The sequence below is a fragment of the Sorghum bicolor genome, chromosome 3 (assembly GCF_000003195.3).
Source record: "Sorghum bicolor cultivar BTx623 chromosome 3, Sorghum_bicolor_NCBIv3, whole genome shotgun sequence".
NCBI classification, from domain to species: Eukaryota; Viridiplantae; Streptophyta; class Magnoliopsida; order Poales; family Poaceae; genus Sorghum; species Sorghum bicolor.
Genome location: NC_012872.2, coordinates 1,024,620 through 1,040,673, shown reverse-complemented (window position 1 = coordinate 1,040,673; position 16,054 = coordinate 1,024,620). Strand labels below are relative to the sequence as shown.

General features: G+C 41.3%; 3 protein-coding genes across 5 annotated transcripts; 2 read left to right on the top strand and 1 right to left on the bottom strand.

Annotated features, from left to right (window-relative positions):
* Positions 1,065–6,570, top strand: LOC8081374 (GTPase Der). The gene is made up of 11 exons (XM_021457938.1): positions 1,065–1,492; positions 1,868–2,092; positions 2,180–2,436; positions 2,892–2,974; positions 3,994–4,119; positions 4,256–4,306; positions 4,400–4,579; positions 5,221–5,358; positions 5,747–6,034; positions 6,142–6,177; positions 6,541–6,570. Exons 1-11 carry the CDS (start codon positions 1,065–1,067, stop codon positions 6,568–6,570), a joined length of 1,842 nt encoding a protein of 613 aa, XP_021313613.1.
* LOC8079474 lies at positions 7,189–13,403 on the top strand. 3 transcript variants are annotated; one of them, XM_021456835.1, is made up of 9 exons: positions 7,189–7,612; positions 8,266–8,357; positions 9,122–9,201; positions 10,448–10,489; positions 10,564–10,691; positions 11,188–11,368; positions 11,473–11,651; positions 12,169–12,369; positions 12,620–13,403. In XM_021456835.1, the coding sequence occupies exons 1-9, from the start codon at positions 7,239–7,241 to the stop codon at positions 12,861–12,863; spliced, it is 1,521 nt and encodes a 506-aa protein (XP_021312510.1). In that variant the 5' UTR covers positions 7,189–7,238; the 3' UTR covers positions 12,864–13,403. The 3 variants fall into 3 exon arrangements, with proteins under 3 accessions (XP_021312510.1, XP_021312509.1, XP_002457100.1); XM_021456834.1 differs by having other exon boundaries at positions 12,166–12,369; XM_002457055.2 differs by having other exon boundaries at positions 7,191–7,612; positions 12,130–12,369.
* LOC8079473 (3-methyl-2-oxobutanoate hydroxymethyltransferase 1, mitochondrial) lies at positions 13,422–16,054 on the bottom strand. Its single transcript, XM_002454861.2, has 5 exons — positions 15,378–16,054; positions 14,750–14,956; positions 14,494–14,640; positions 14,128–14,181; positions 13,422–14,005 (listed from the first exon to the last, which is right to left on the bottom strand). Exons 1-5 carry the CDS (start codon positions 15,780–15,782, stop codon positions 13,757–13,759), a joined length of 1,062 nt encoding a protein of 353 aa, XP_002454906.1. The 5' UTR covers positions 15,783–16,054; the 3' UTR covers positions 13,422–13,756.

Here is a 16,054-nt window from a genome sequence, read left to right as displayed (position 1 = left end):
CTTCAATTTGTAGAGTTGATCCTTAAGTTAAACTTTTTAAACTTTGATCAAATTTCTAAAAAAATGCTTAGATTTATAATAGCAAATTAGTACCATTAAATTATCATAGAATATATTTTCATAAGATAGTTATTTTATGTATGCTATTTTCTATAAAGTTGGTTAAAGCTAAAAAACTTTAGTTGATACGGATTTTAAGAATTGAAGCTTTCGAGGATACTTCATAATACTTCTAGGCCGAAAAGAATGTAACTCTCATTCTTGAGAGTCAACAAAGTATCAAGTTTGACGAAATATATATAGAAATAGATTTATATTTATCATGTGTAATAAGTATTATTAGATGAAAATATGTAATAAATTTGTGTAATAGGTATAATTAAAAATTAATATTATTATTTTTATAAAGCTAGTAAAACTTAAGACTTATGAGTAGTTAGGAAATGAGATTTAATTTATTTAGTATATCATAAATAAATATTGATACTTTAATTATCTATAGTTGGTCAAACTTATAAGTAGTAAAACGTGATACTGTGCTAGAATATATTTAAACGAACATGCTATTGCTGGACTCTTTTATTAAACGAGAGTTACATTCTTCTTGAAGTGTACTCTCTCTGTCAAAAAAAAAACTTGATGTCGTAGTATACTCTCTCCATAAAAAAAAAAGTTTTATTTGAATTTTGACATCAACTTTGCGCTTGTTTGGTCGGCTTCTAGACGACCTCCGACTTTGACTAAAATCCTGTCAAACGAAACGGTTCCAAACTTTCAAATTTCCAAACTATAAGAAAACTGTCAGGAATCGTTTTGGCCAAGGTTTTTCTAAAACAGCTCCCGCTCCATACGAGAAGAAATAAGCCGAACGCTCCTTTCATTTTGCATTTGCAAAGGCCGAATAAACGTGGACAGAACGGACGTTTGTTGGGCCTTGGAGCATTGGACGTCGCTGACATGTGGGCCATCGTGCGCCCCTGCATCTGCATACATTTGGTTTGGGCCTTTGGCCCATCTCCTCCTGCCTTTTTTCTCCAAGTCTCCCGCAAAGAAAGAGAGAAATTATGGCGGCCGCCGTTGCCGTTCTTCGCGCCGCCCTTCGCCGGGGCCGTCCGGCAGCCGCGGTGCTACTGCACCACCGTCCCAATCCCTCCGTTCGGAGCATCCCGCCACCGCCTCTTCTCGGTAAGGCCAGTCTCCTCTCCCTAGGCTACTCCCTAAAACCCCCTCACGATCTCACCCCGTCCGCCCCCCTCTTCAACACAGGTCGAGCGCTTCCTCCCCTCCCGCGGCTTGGTTTCTCCGCCGGCTTCGGCTACTCCACTGCCACCGAGGAGTCCGTGCCCTCCGCGAGGCCCAAGGGCAAGGCCAAGGCCAGGAAGAATCCCATGAAGCAGTCGCGCTTCGACTTCACCAAGGTGGACGCCGCGCTTCTCCCCACCGTCATCCTCGTCGGCCGCCCCAACGTCGGCAAGTCAGCCCTCTTCAACAGGTGAGAGACGTCTCGGGAAGTCATCCGTCGTTGGCTCTCGCATGTAGTTTCTGTGCAGCTCTAAGGGGGCGGCATTTCCACGAACACCTTGGGTCTCTCACCGCACCCCTAGCACAAGAAACCATTTTGTATGGCGCGCATTTGTTCAGCTGTGCTGGCAGACATATATATCTCGACTCACCAGCATCGTATGCATAGATGCTTAGCTATAGCTGCTAGCTCCTCGGTCTTACACACATGATTCCATCGATGTTGCTACTATGAAATTATTCCTTCTTGAAATTTTGTCAAGTGGAATTTCTGTCGTATTATGTTATATGTTACAGCACTGCTCTATTTAATTTCTCATCTGAATTGTTTTGGCGTTTGCATTAGATTTATACGTAGGAGGGAGGCGTTGGTGTACAATACTCCTGGGGACCATGTCACTCGTGACATCCGTGAAGGAGTTGCCAAGCTTGGAGATCTCCGTTTTCGTGTGCTTGACTCAGCTGGACTTGAGACTGCAGCAACATCTGGGAGCATTCTCGCTCGGACAGCAGACATGACAGGGAATGTATTGGCTAGGTCTCAATTTGCCATTTTCTTGATTGATGTGAGGTGAGTGGGATAATTCCTGTTCTCATCATGGAACCAGTTGAAAAATGTGGTTACTTGTTGCCTAGTAAATTGCAACTCTCTTTGAAGGGATGGTCTGCAGCCACTGGATCTTGAAGTTGGGCAATGGTTGCGTAAGCATGCATCTGGGATACATACGCTTGTTGCGATGAACAAGTCTGAGTCACTTGATGAGCATGGACTTCTGACCGCTGCTGCTGGAGAAGCACACAAGTTGGGGTTTGGTGATCCTGTTGCAATATCCGCAGAGACAGGCCTGGGGATGGCAGAACTCTACGAGATACTCAGGCCATTGTTTGAGGAATACATGTTCCAGCTTCCAAACAGTAAGCCTGTAGAAATATATGCAATGGTTTGGTACACATGTCGCTTGTTTCTGTCTATTGTTATACTTTTTGAAGAAACTAATACACTATTTTATCAGTGTAATCCTGTGAGGCATTAGTATAAGCTGATATTAAATATTGATTAGGTATCAAGGTGACCTAAACAAACATGATAGCTTTATCAGCTATGTTGGTTTCCATTTTAGTTCCACTGAAGTAGATGCATTGAGTGAAAACAATTACAACATTCGGAGATTGATATGCTTATGGTTTAAGGAACCCATTTCAGTGAGGCGTATTTAGGATTTTCAGCAGTATTATTTGCCCTTAGATAATGCTATACGTTTCTCTAGCAATAAGAGATTTATGAATCTACACCATTGGTGCTATACTGATATTGAGAGGAACCAGGCTTTGAACCTATGAACTGACTATTCAACATTGACATGTAATAGATGATCTCAACCAAGATGATCCTATCTCGGAGGTTGAAACTGAGGCCCATGAAGGTGACGAGAGCAAGTTACCTTTGCAGTTGGCAATTGTGGGACGTCCTAATGTTGGGAAGTCCACCCTTTTAAATACCTTGTTGCAAGAACAGAGAGTTCTTGTTGGTCCAGAGGCAGGCCTAACAAGGGACTCGATTCGGGCACAGTTTCAATTTGATAATCGAACCGTGTATTTAGTAAGTTAGTTGTTCTCTGTTAGTTTAACACTCCTTTTGCAACACCATATACTATATGGCTACATTTTTGTGCTTATATTGTGAACATTATGTGTTGTAACACTTGCACCTTGGAAATGCCTTTTTTTTTTTTTACTTTGTCCGCATTAGTCATTTATGACAATTTTTGTACTGCCTCAGATAAAGAATACTTGACACTGTTGATTTTTTATGGTCTCCAAGTACTACTTTGACTATTTTTTTCTTCTATTAGAGTGTGGCTACAGTGTCTAATAGATATACGAGATTAAGTTCTTTCAGAAGACAAATATACTCATATAATACTTCTGTTTCCAAACTCGATATCTTGGAAGCTATTGGTGGTCAAAGTTTCAATAGGGAATGGATATTTTTCGAAGTGTTAAGTATTTGTGACTGGGTTTAGTAATAATTAAGTTTCGACTGTGCTTGTTTTCTATTGTGTATATTGTGCATTTTCACCTCTTATATTTACTGTCTAAGTTCTGGGCTTTGGAATGCTAGAAATTTGTTTTGGCTCATCCCTGCCTCTTATTTGTATAAACTGTTGAGTGAAAAAGACTTGTCTACTGCTGAGATAATTAGCAACACAGAAAGTTGACTAGAAGAATAATTACATAGGCTCTACAACCGTTACCACCAAGGCACCAAATATGAGGATCTTATATCTATGAAGCGGTAGCTTAGCCAAACGGAATCATATCAAATTTTCATTCAATTTGTTACTTGAGCACGCTAAACTTACCCAAAACTTATGATGCTTGTTGCAGTGTTGGAGTTCATGGCATGGCATTCATGCAATCTGTTTCTGTGTTGCTCGTGGTCTAATCATCTTATTCATTTTCATAATGCAGGTAGACACTGCAGGTTGGATGGAAAGATCAGGGAAGGAGAAAGGGCCAGCATCTTTGAGTGTTGTGCAGTCTAGAAAGAATCTAATGAGGGCTCACATTGTTGCTCTTGTGCTGGATGCTGAAAAGGTACTTACTGTGATTTTGATATCCAGAGCCAGTGACTTGCAGGGTGTGTTAATAGTTCTGTGATTACATATTTACATAGCACTAGGCTTGCTGGATACTGGTTTAAGCATGTGTTACCTTAATGTTCTGGTGTCAGGGCCATGTTAAATCATTGAGCATTATGACCAACCCCATGTTTGCTTTCAGTGTGCTGAGCTGATATTACCAATGTCCTCATGCATTTTAGATTTCTTTTGAATTATGACGTACAGTCCCATGATAAAACTCTATGGATATGCAGATTGCTAAGTCCAAAAGTAGCATGAATCATCCAGAAGTTGTGATAGCACGGCAAGCAATAGAAGAGGGCCGTGGGCTCGTTGTGATTGTCAATAAAATGGATCTCCTTAGAGGTAACCAAACGCTGTTTAACAAGGTTATGGACGCTGTTCCTAGTGAAATCCAGACAGTCATTCCTCAGGTAATTGTTATATTTTGTTAGTTCATAATATACTAGTTTTCGACCTTGAAGACATTATTACCAATCACAGTTAAGTGCTACTAATAACTCTCCAAAAGCGAACTGCACTCTTTCTAAAACGGAACTGTTAAATGGTAATATGAATGTTCAGTTATTCTCTGCGTGAATACAAGCAACTTCTGATCGTGTGTCTCCAAGTTGTAAATTATTTGTCTGTAGTTAACATTTTTTTAATAGTTGATGAGGTGGCATTCTTTGATTAACTTTACACTTTGGGTTATCGTGCACGCAGTTTACTGTTGATTCAGTTTTATTTTGCTAATCAGCACAGATTCAGGTGCTCTGCTATGTCTACTGAATAGATTTGTCATGTTCCTTGATTGACAAGGCCGCTTGTGTTCTTTTGGTTTAGTGTTTGTTAGTAACTGGAGATGCTGTCTAAATTTATTGGTCACTGGCGTTTTCTTTTTTATCTTTTTCAGACATGTTGCATGCATGCTGCCTCCTAACTAAGACCCACCCAATTATTTATCTTTAGCTGAAAAGAATGAACTGCTACATTCTGGAATATGTTGGTTTGTTTCATATTCTTATGGAGTGCCAGATTGCAAAATGTTGATTTCCCTCCTTCCTTTTGGCAGGTGACAGGAATACCGGTTGTTTTTGTGTCAGCACTGGAGGGGCGGGGGCGGGTTGCTGTGATGCGCCAGGTTATAGATACCTATGAGAAGTGGTGCTTAAGATTGTCAACATCACGGCTCAACCGTTGGTTGCGTAAGGTAAACATCCCGCTTACATAAATTTTATTTGGCTGTTTGCTTGTGTGCATGATCTGTAGGAACACTCATTTAAGATGTATAGATAATAATAACTTTGATCTCATACCTTAAAAATTCAATTTAGATTGTTGGGACCCAGATGAGTTACCTATATCACAAGAATCAGTGAAAGTGGAATGGTTTAGGAGATCCTTCAAAAAAATTCAGTGCCTTGGCATTTTCCAGTATCCTTTTTAAGATCACTTCTTATTTTGTACATTACCATGCCTACCACTCTGTTTATTTTGACTGCATGATGTTCAAAGTTACTGACACTCTGGCTGGCCAGTCATGCCATTCTGGCATTTATATCGATCATTACCTCTAATACCTTGTGATTATGCTCTAGGTTATGAGCAGACATTCCTGGAAAGATTCAGCTACTCAGCCAAAAGTCAAGTACTTCACTCAAGTGAAAGCACGGCCACCAACATTTGTTGCCTTTATGAGTGGGAAGACTCAGCTTTCTGATACAGATATTAGGTTCTTGACGAAGTCTCTCAAGGAGGATTTCGACATTGGGGGAATACCAATACGGATCGTACAACGTTCTGTTCCAAGAAAAGCTTCTGCAAAGACCAACACAAGGAACACTGGGCCTAGGATTGTCAGGATGAAAACTGACAAACGAACAACGGTATCTGACCCCGCTCTGTCATAGAAGGCGAACATCAGTATCAGCCTATCCTGCACCAGGGAAGTCATGTTTTGTGTTTGAGCTATATGCTTCTCCTGGGGTTTAAGGTGCTGATGAAACAAACTGCTGGGTGCTTCTTCTCGGTAAGTGATACAAACACGTGAGCTAGCAGTTTGGATGCCTGCATGTTGAAAAGGAAGAATGACTGTATGAAACAAGCCAGCAATCTGACCCGTGGAGGGAGGAAAACCTACCTTCTTCCGAACAGATAGGAAACGGCCTCGGTTCAGATGTTTCAAAGGACGGCATAACTTCTCAATATTGTGTGCAAGGGATGTTTTGTTCGTGCATCCCTCGTATTTTGTACAGAAAATATATTAGAATGGTCTCTGATGGTAGTGTCGGAGGCTTAGTGATCATCGTCAGACAACAACAGCTGCAAGCCTACACGGCACCTGGAGCCCCTTTATTTTTCTGTTCTCTTATAAGGCAACTCCTGTGTGTAGGGGAATAGCATTCTATGGTTCTGCTTCTGATCTGATCGATCCTAGTTCTTCTATGATTTTCGTGATGAAAGAATATTGCTATGAGCTTTCCAGAAAAGAAAAAAAAAGACAATTTTGATATGCAAAAGTTTCGCAGTTGCTCTAGGCCTTGTTCAGTTCAATCCAAAAACCAAAATCTTTTCAAGATTTTCCGTCACATCGAATCTTACGCCACAGAAGTATTAAATTAAATATAAATAAAAATAAAAACTAATTGCACAGTTTATCTGTAAATCACGAGATGAATCTTTTAAGTCTAGTTACTTTATGATTGAATAATGTTTATCAAATAAAAACAAAAGTGCTACAGTTCTGAAAACTTTTCAGTTTTCGGAACTAAACAAGGCCCTACTTGAATAGTTTCACCTGAAAGCATTTGTCCGTTGGCGTTGGATAGTCGATCGGATATTCAGGTGTTTCATACACAAGCAAAGCCCTGTACACGCATCGGACAATGGTAGTGGGATGGATGGAATCGGATAAGCGTGCGCTGTGGAGCACTGCCTGCGTGGCCCGTCCGCCCGTCGTGCTCGTGCACCCTAACGCACCCGGGCCCTTCCAAAGCCCAGATCCCCACCCAACCTAACAAAAAGGCACGCCCCACCCTGGCCAGTGGCCACCCAGTCCCCACCGTTCGGTCCAGTGGTCCACCGACCACCATGCCGCGCTCCTCTTCGTCGTCCAACCCCTTCCACTCCCTCGCCTCCGCCTTCCCCTTCTTCTCCTCCTCATCCCCATCCCCACCCGCCTCCGCCTCGCCCTCGCCCTCGCCGGCCGCTCCCCACCTCGCCGTCCCGCTCCTCCTCCCCGTCTCCTCGGGTTCGGCCTCGGCCTCCTCCGAGTCCCGCCGCGGGCCGCAGCCGCTGCCGGGCGCGCGGATGGCCGGAGCGGCCGCGGCCGGCCGGGGTAATAAGGCTGGCGGTGGCGCGGGGCCCGCGTTCGTCGGCCAGGTGTTCACCATGCTCGACCCATCCGGGAACGGGCTCATGGCCGTTACCACACGCTTCGAGCTCCCACGCTTCCTCACCAACAGGTAATAGACGCGCCCCAATCGGTGCCCTGCGCTCTGCCGTGTTGATTTCCGCTCTGCGCCTCTGCCTCCGCCCTATGGATAGGACTGCTGCATGCCCGTAGTACTTAGGCTCCACCTGATGTTATGCTTTCAATGACGCGCGCGAATGTGTTGGCCTCTAGCTCTGTACTGTGTGCACGCTAATCTCAAACCAATTCGACTCTTGTCATGTGAGCTAAATACACGCATCATGGTAATTTTGTGATCTGGATGTAGTATGTTAATCCACCGAGCAATGTGGGAAACTGGGAATGTCACCGTTCTACGCCTCTACAACATGTCTCAATAGATTTGGTGCTATGTAACGGTCGTTTTCTTCTGCAGATTGTTCGTGCATTCATGGGGAAGTATATGGTCACTGCATTAAGCAATTTGTGTCTATTATTTGTAATCGATTTGAAGGAATTTGTCTAGATAAACTAGATTGAATAAATGTAGCACTGAAAAATTTTCATCGCATTGTTTTCATGGATCAACTTGCAATTTGTTACTTGGTCAGGAAAAACATTCTCGCGGTTGACTGTAACACATAATTATATATCATAGCTGAGCTAATATTTTAGCCTCTCGCCCGATCCTGCTAATTGGCATTTTGAAATTTATTCTTGTTTCAGGACTCCTATGTGGTTCAAAAGGATGTTATCACCATTGAAGAAGAGCGAAAGTAGTCCAGTATTTAGGTTTTTTATGGATCTGAATGATGCAGGTAATGCTGTCTCTAAACGTTTCGTTTTCTTCTCTGCTTGATGCTTGTGACCTTAGCAGTTATTATTTTAAGTGTTCAAACCAGAGCATATAAATGGTATGCCCAGCCTATATTATTTTAGTTCTCTTACTTTCTCGATTAAACTGAACTCTGTTGTCTATGTAGTGGATTTAGATTAACATTGGGATTCAATGCTGTCAAAAATTTTTTTCTTTTGCAAAAAAATTGAATATTCAAGTGATCTAGCTTTTATGTGGGCATGACTAACAGTTGCACTTTTCCCTTAAGTCCAACCTTGGGAACTGCTTTCAGTTAGGGGTAATAAAAGTTGACTGAAGCCAATTCTCAACTCTGGATTTCTAGGTTAGTAGGTGTCCTCTGTCCTAAACCCAAACCTGAGTGCGAAACATCCGTATCTTTGGGGACCTCTAAACATGTATAATTAATTCTGAAGTGGAAAGTGACCAGCTCTGGCACGACAAAAAGGTCCACTGTTGCTTACCGACATATTGGCAGGTTAAAAAACATCCACTTTGGTTCCTAGTTCTCTGGATGTAATTTACACTTTCTCTTGGTTGTGGTAGGTTGCAATGTCTTCTACCAAGAAAGGAGTAAGCAGGATTTACTGATAATGTCGTCTAAACGCATTTGATTTCTCAGCACTACCTTTTCATAACAATGTTCTGCAAATTTAGTTATATCCACCTTATTTAGTGAGTCTGAAAGGATTTTCAGCTAACTTGGACTTTGTTTATCATTTCCAGTATCCTATGTAAAGCGACTAAATGTGCCAAGTGGCATGGTGGGGGCTTGTCGCCTTGATGTAGCATATGAACATTTCAAGGTTAGTTGTGGTCTTTTTTCAAGGAAAATAATTTTGTTTTCATTTTTTTATGATAAGGGGGTTCTGATATTTTTTATTTGCTCTTGACTTTGTTTTAGCTTTATATTTTGTGTTGTGTCACTGCTGAGCTTTAGTGTCTAGTATTTCTTTATAGTATGGTAACACAGTTCTACGTACTCCTGTATGGGATCTGAGTAACTCGTCAGTGTCAGAGTTGTTTTAGTCACATTAAGAACAAGTGAACAACAAAGTCTCCGAATCCGGAGCAAATAAGACTATAAGCTAGATATAAAACAACAGGAGTCACAGATATAGAGGCCATATACTTTATTCTTACATGATGTGTGTGTTAGGCTTTTCTACCCTTTAAAAATGAGGACATATTCTTAAAATTGCATCCTTGGTTACCTTTAGATTCTAGACTAAGGTTGACTACATCAAATGTAAACTAAATTCTCTAAACCACCAACATATGATAGTGATAACTGATAATTGCAAATAATCACATAGCACTATAATACTCTTTTGCATAGCATTATTGAAGGCCATGTGATTTTCAGTTCTCTGAGATTGTTCATTAAATTTCTATTATCTCATAGCTTTCAGCCAACTCAGCATGATGTCTATATTTTTATCTATTGCTAACATTTACTTCTTGGTGCATTCAGCCTGTCATGACTCATGCATCTACATTTAATACTTGATTGACACTGTATTATTATCTTTTTTTCTTTTTTATTTTTTAAGAAATACTACATCTGTCCTGCAATGATAATCCTATTTTGATTGATCAGGGAAAAGTCAAACAAATTAGATTTTGATCGTTGATTCCTCTTACTTTATGTTGTCATTAGCTAAAGAATCAACATCAGCTTAGAGGCGTTTTGAATACAAATCCATTGATGCAAGTTTTATGTCCTAAACTTGTACTCCATCCATTCCAAATAATAAGATATTTTGGCTTTTCTAGATATAGCTTTGTTATGCATTTAGATATACACTATGTCTAGATACATAGTTAAAGCAATGTATCTAGAAAAGCCAAAATGTCTTATAATTTGGAATGGAGGGAGTGTATAATTTGAATAATTGTTGGTCCAATTTGTAAAGTTTGACTTTTACATGAATTTGATTATCATTCTGAGATGGAGGGAGTGACACCAGCTTTTTTAGTTTGCAATATTTGTTATGTATGGTTTTTACTCTGTGTGTTCTCTTTCTGACATTGCAAATAATTTTTGTGCAGGAAAAGCCTCACTTGTTCCAGTTTGTTCCAAATGAAAAGCAGGTCTGTGCTAAAATTTCTCAGCCTACCTGTAAAGCATGCCGTTAGAGATTGAGATTATATTGTTTCCCTCTCAGGTCCAGGCTGCCAATAAGCTATTGAAGTCACTTCCACAAAGGAGCAGAAGGAAAAAACTTGGTGGCGTTCCTGTTTTTAGTGCGCAAAACTTGAATATTGCAGTGGCAACAAATGATGGAATTAGATGGTATGGATCTTCCTGATGCCTCTTTGATTATATCTGTAAATATAAATAATGTTTTTTTACTGCCATATCAAAGATGTGAAAGATGTGTGGTTATCTTCTGTTGTCTTTTATGCATGCATGTATAATGTATTTCCTATGATTTGCCCTCAGCATGAGCAGACATCATTTGGACATTGACAAATCTCCTCCTTAAATCTATTTTCTGTTTCTGTTTTAAAATTTTTACTTTTCTGGTTTTCACCTTGCCAAATTTATGTTTTTCATTTCTTCTTTATTTTTATTCAATTGTACTGATTTTTGTTTTTGTGCAACTTTGTAACTGAGAAATGTCAAGAAGACGATGATGACATGTCCTCATATGGTCCACTGATATGTCCTCATGGACTATTCTGTATTATAGATAATTCAGTTTGGCACGAGGAAAACCGGAACATATATTTTGATGCCTTAAATGTCAGCGCAGGCTTGATATGATCCTTTATGCTCATAATGTCAGGTACACACCATACTTTTTTGATAAAAATTTGTTGGACAATATTCTGGAAGCTTCAATGGATCAACATTTCCATTCGATAATGCAAAATCGTCATACGCAACGTAGAAGGGATATTGTCGATGATAGTTTAACATCAGAAATAATTGAAGAAAGTGCTGAAAGCTTGCTTGAGCCTCCAGAGGTATTATGACCATTTTTTGCACATAAGATATCTTGAATTTGTTTTTTAGAGAAATATATCTTAATCCAATTTCTGACTCATAGTATGAGGTACTTTTGATTTAGGTACAAGAATTGATGAATGAGATTGGCCCAGCTGGTATACCATTAAATGTTGTAACGAAAGCTGCAGAAATTCAGTTTCTTGATGTCGTTGATAAAGTTCTTCTAGGAAATAAGTGGTTGAGAAAAGCTTCTGGTATACAACCAAAGTTCCCTTATGTTGTTGATTCATTTGAAGAAAGGTGCAGACGCAATTGCTTATCTCTTGTTTCAGTTTTTCATATAATTGTTTGTTGGATGTGTTGGAAGATTAACTTACTGAGTTGACTTAAGAGCCTTATGAAATACTTCTTTTTTTTAGTTGTGCATGCCCAGTTACTGCTAGGATTATTTTTTCATATACATGAAATAACTTTTGTCATAAAGGAAACATTTTCCTGATAATATTATTTTTTGGTCGTGTTTTTAGCAATTGTAGTTTGTAATGAATTTCTCATGGGCGAGTGGGTTACGGACATAGGTATTGTTGGTATCGTTAATCAATAATATCCTAGTTAGCTGTTTGATTGGTATTTGTTTATTTTAACCTTTCATTTGCTCTCCATTTTGAACCATCTATCAATAATTGCACTAAGTTTTGGTTCATATTTATTTATTCCCCCCTTTCATTTGCTCACCATTGTGAATCATGTATGTTTATATTCTGCTCACACTTTTCAGGACTGCTGTTTCGATTGCTAATATTGCTACTACCAGCAGTTTAACTACTTCAAATGACGAAAATTGTTGCCAGAATAATCAACAAACACAATCTTCCGGGTCAAGTGTTGACAATAGCAGCTACAGAAATCACAATAATGAAGATCATAATCACTTTCCATTTAGCAACCTGCTTCCAAATATATGGCCAGGGCATGACAGAAAGTTCAAAGCACAAGAAAGTGACAATAAGTTTAGCAGGTTTGTTTAATCAGTACTGCTTGGTGTCATGCACAAATGCATGCACTATGTGTCCTATGCATTCAGTTGAATATCTTATTATCTTGATAAGTTTCCTATCAAACTTGGTAGTTGGCCAAATTTTTTGAATAATATAGAGCCTAAAAAAAGTTTTAACATCATAATCCATTCAGTTAGCTGCTCCACTTATCTGGTTATATACAAGGACTTTTTATTAGCATATTTTGAAGTCATCTCTGTTTGGTACCAGATATGATGCCGACGTGAAGAGTAATCTACAATCAAATCCTCTTCTTCCCAAAATCACCATGGTTGGCATCTCAATGGGTGATGGTGCGCAGATGAGCAAAGCCAACTTAAAGAAGACAATGGAAGACTTGACAAAAGAATTGGAGCAAACGAGTGAAGAAAATATGTTCAGTGATGACAAAGACCCACTTTTTGTTGCCAACGTTGGTGACTACTCAAGGATAACAAAGATTAGCTCTGCATGAGGCTCATTGACCAACAGGCAACAACAGGGGTGTTCTGTACATACTGAGCTCCTAACGAAGTCTACAGTCCATCATACTGATCTTAGAGGGCTCTAATGATATAATGATGCAAATTGGAGGTCTTCAGATCATATGAACATTCGCTTGTCGACAGTTCTGACTTTAGGAGGCTATCCAACGTCAACAATTCAGTATGACCTGCACTGAATGGTACAAGCCAATTTAAAATTTCAGAAATGACTTGTCAAAAGGATGTTTGTAAATAGAAAAGTTGCTTGTAGTATGTGCATCATGCAGCAGGCGTTGTAGATTTGAAGCAACATATGTTCAGAAGGTACTCCTTTTTTTTTGACGAGAAGGTACTCCATTGTGAATGGATAGTTTAATTTTCTCGGGCACATACATATTTGTACTTTACATTTACATTATTATATATTATATATTAACTTTATAGCTGGTTTAGGATCAAGGCGTCCTGGTGTAAGCTAGACCTCAAATACTGTGAATGTTATCAAAGGCTGCACTTTATTATTTTGTTCATTTGACACATGATAAACATTCTGCATTTTATTATTTTGCTCGTTTGATATATGACAAACATTCAAAGCTAGTATCTTGAGTAGCAAAAGATGATACACCATCATGTGTCAAAACTCAAAAGTGATAGTAACGTAGCTCTTCTACTCGGAACATCTTGATCTAGCTCATGTTTATTAAGGATCCCTTTTGTCCAGTTAACGACATCGAAAGGGTTCTCAGTTTCAGTCTACACCTGCAGTCTTACAAGATTGCACTAGTGCAGGACACCGTTATGCTAGGCAATATATTCTCTAGCCTTTATTCTCTAGTCTAAAATCTGGTGTAGCCGTTGAAAGCAACAGGCATTAGATCAACTATTTTCCTTTTGGTTCTCCACCATTCTCCCTGTTTTCAGCAGCAGCAGCCGCAGCATCTGCGGCGTCACTCAAACCCATCTTCTGCAGTGCATTTGCAAAGCCATCAACATCTGTGGGAGTTATCTTATACGGTGTGTGGCTTGGACCAGGGAAAGAATGAGTTTCCACTTCTTGCTTATACTCTGATAACGCCTTGTTGATGACATCGCCCACGTTACCAAATTGTTTACAAAACTTTGGTGTGACCTGCGGGAGAGCAGAAGTACACTGTGGTTAATAAACTCGAACAGGTGACAAAAAAAATTTGCTTAGCAACCTCACTTCAACCTCTCTCTCTCTCTCTTGCATAGGAGTAAATAAACACTTGCCTTGGCATGGTGTGGGTGTCGTAGCATCCCTAACAAGTCATGGTATACCAAGACCTGCATTAGAATAAGGGCGTATCAGGATTCAAGAACAAACATGTTATGCATCTTCAGATGTCGTAAACGACTGATATCAAAGTGGTCAAGTGACTTTGATCGACGAGTTCATTTGTAGCATATATTAGATAACATGCTAACTTTATGATACGAGAGGACCACAAAGGCATGTATCTGCTTTTTGAGGGAATAATTAATGTGTACTCTGGCATGTAAACTATGAATATGAACAGAATCAACATCTTGTATCAGTGAGCAAAGCTATCTCTAGTTCTCTAGTACTCATTTTACAGAGCAAAAGAACAAACGAACCTGTCCACTACAGAATGGTCCAGCCCCAATGCCAATGGTCGGGATTTTCAATGCTGATGTTGCAGCGGCTGCCACTGGAGCAGGCACACACTCCAACACAACCGAGAAGCATCCAGCCTCCTGCAAGGCAAGTGCTGTCTCCACAACCTACACAAGCAGAATAGCATGGATTGAGACCATATCATTCAGTCACAAATATAGCAACAAAGGTGTAGCAACAAATATAGCCAAGCCACAAAAATGAGCAGCAGCACACCTTTACAGCACTGTCAACCGTCTTCCCTTGAGGCCTAAATCCACCGAGCACACTAATAGCTTGCGGTGTGAGGCCAACATGCCCCATGACAGCAATTCCAGCCTCCACGATAGCCTTGGCTGCAGTGATCCTGGACGGTGCACCCCCTTCCAGCTTGATTGCATCCATTCCACCTTCCTTCAGTACCCTCACAGCTGAATCAACAGCCTAAAAGAAGTAATGAACATGAAAATACCATCAGTATTCCTCAAACATGTGCATTTGTGCGTGCACTGAACATGGTGATCTTGTGTTTTCTTTTTGGAATTTGGAGTGGTACTTTTACAGCATTATTATTTGGTTAAGCAAAAAAATGTTGTTGATGAACATCTAATATTGAATAAAAGAAACAAGCAAATGGGGAGAGAGCTAAAATTAGTGAATTATATACTGTAAAACAAGATGTTTCCTATCCAAATCTAACAAGCATCACAGTTCTGCAGTGACACAATGGAAATCACGGTACAACCTTCGACAGTGAGACGAACGGGATAGGCAAGTGCTGCATTGTGGGTCGTGGCACCACCGCACCATTCTACCCTCGTCGCATCGGAATATCTGGTCCAGAATGGAGGGGAGAGGCGCGTACCTGCGCTGCGGAGGACTCGTAGCAGCCGAACGGGAGATCCCCGACGAGGAGCGGCCTTGGCGCGCCCCTGGCCACGGCGCGGCAGTGCTCGAGCATGAGGTCGAGCGTGATGGGGAGCGTGGTGTCGTGGCCGTGGACGACCATGGCGGCGGAGTCCCCGACGAGGCAGACGTCGATGCCCGCGGAGTCGACGTGGACCGCGGAGGGGTAGTCGTAGGCGGTGACGACGGTGATGGGCTCCCCTCGGCGGTGCTTGCCGCGGAGGGTGGTCACCGTCACGCGCCGCGCCGCCGCCGACTCCTGCGGGCGTGGGCCCCCGTAGACGGTGGACTCCGGCACGTTGCTCAGCAGCCGCCGCTGCTGCGCCACCTGCTGCCGCGCGAGGAGGGAGAGGGACCGCCGCATCGTGTCGTGTCTCTTGTTGCGAAGCGGCGGCGCGCGGTTGGTGTGGGGGAGCGACGAGCGTTTGGAATTTGGAAGGTGTTTGGTTGCAATATGTATATACTCGTAGGTGTCAAGTCAAATAGCGGGCGCCGCCCCTCGCAGCCAACGTAAAATTCGCTACCAGCAACAACAGCCGCCGCCCCTCGCAGCCACGCACAAGCTGCCGCCGGTCGCATCCTGGCAGGAGCAACACCAGCCACCGCCGCCGCCGGCACTGAGAGGAATCAGAGAAT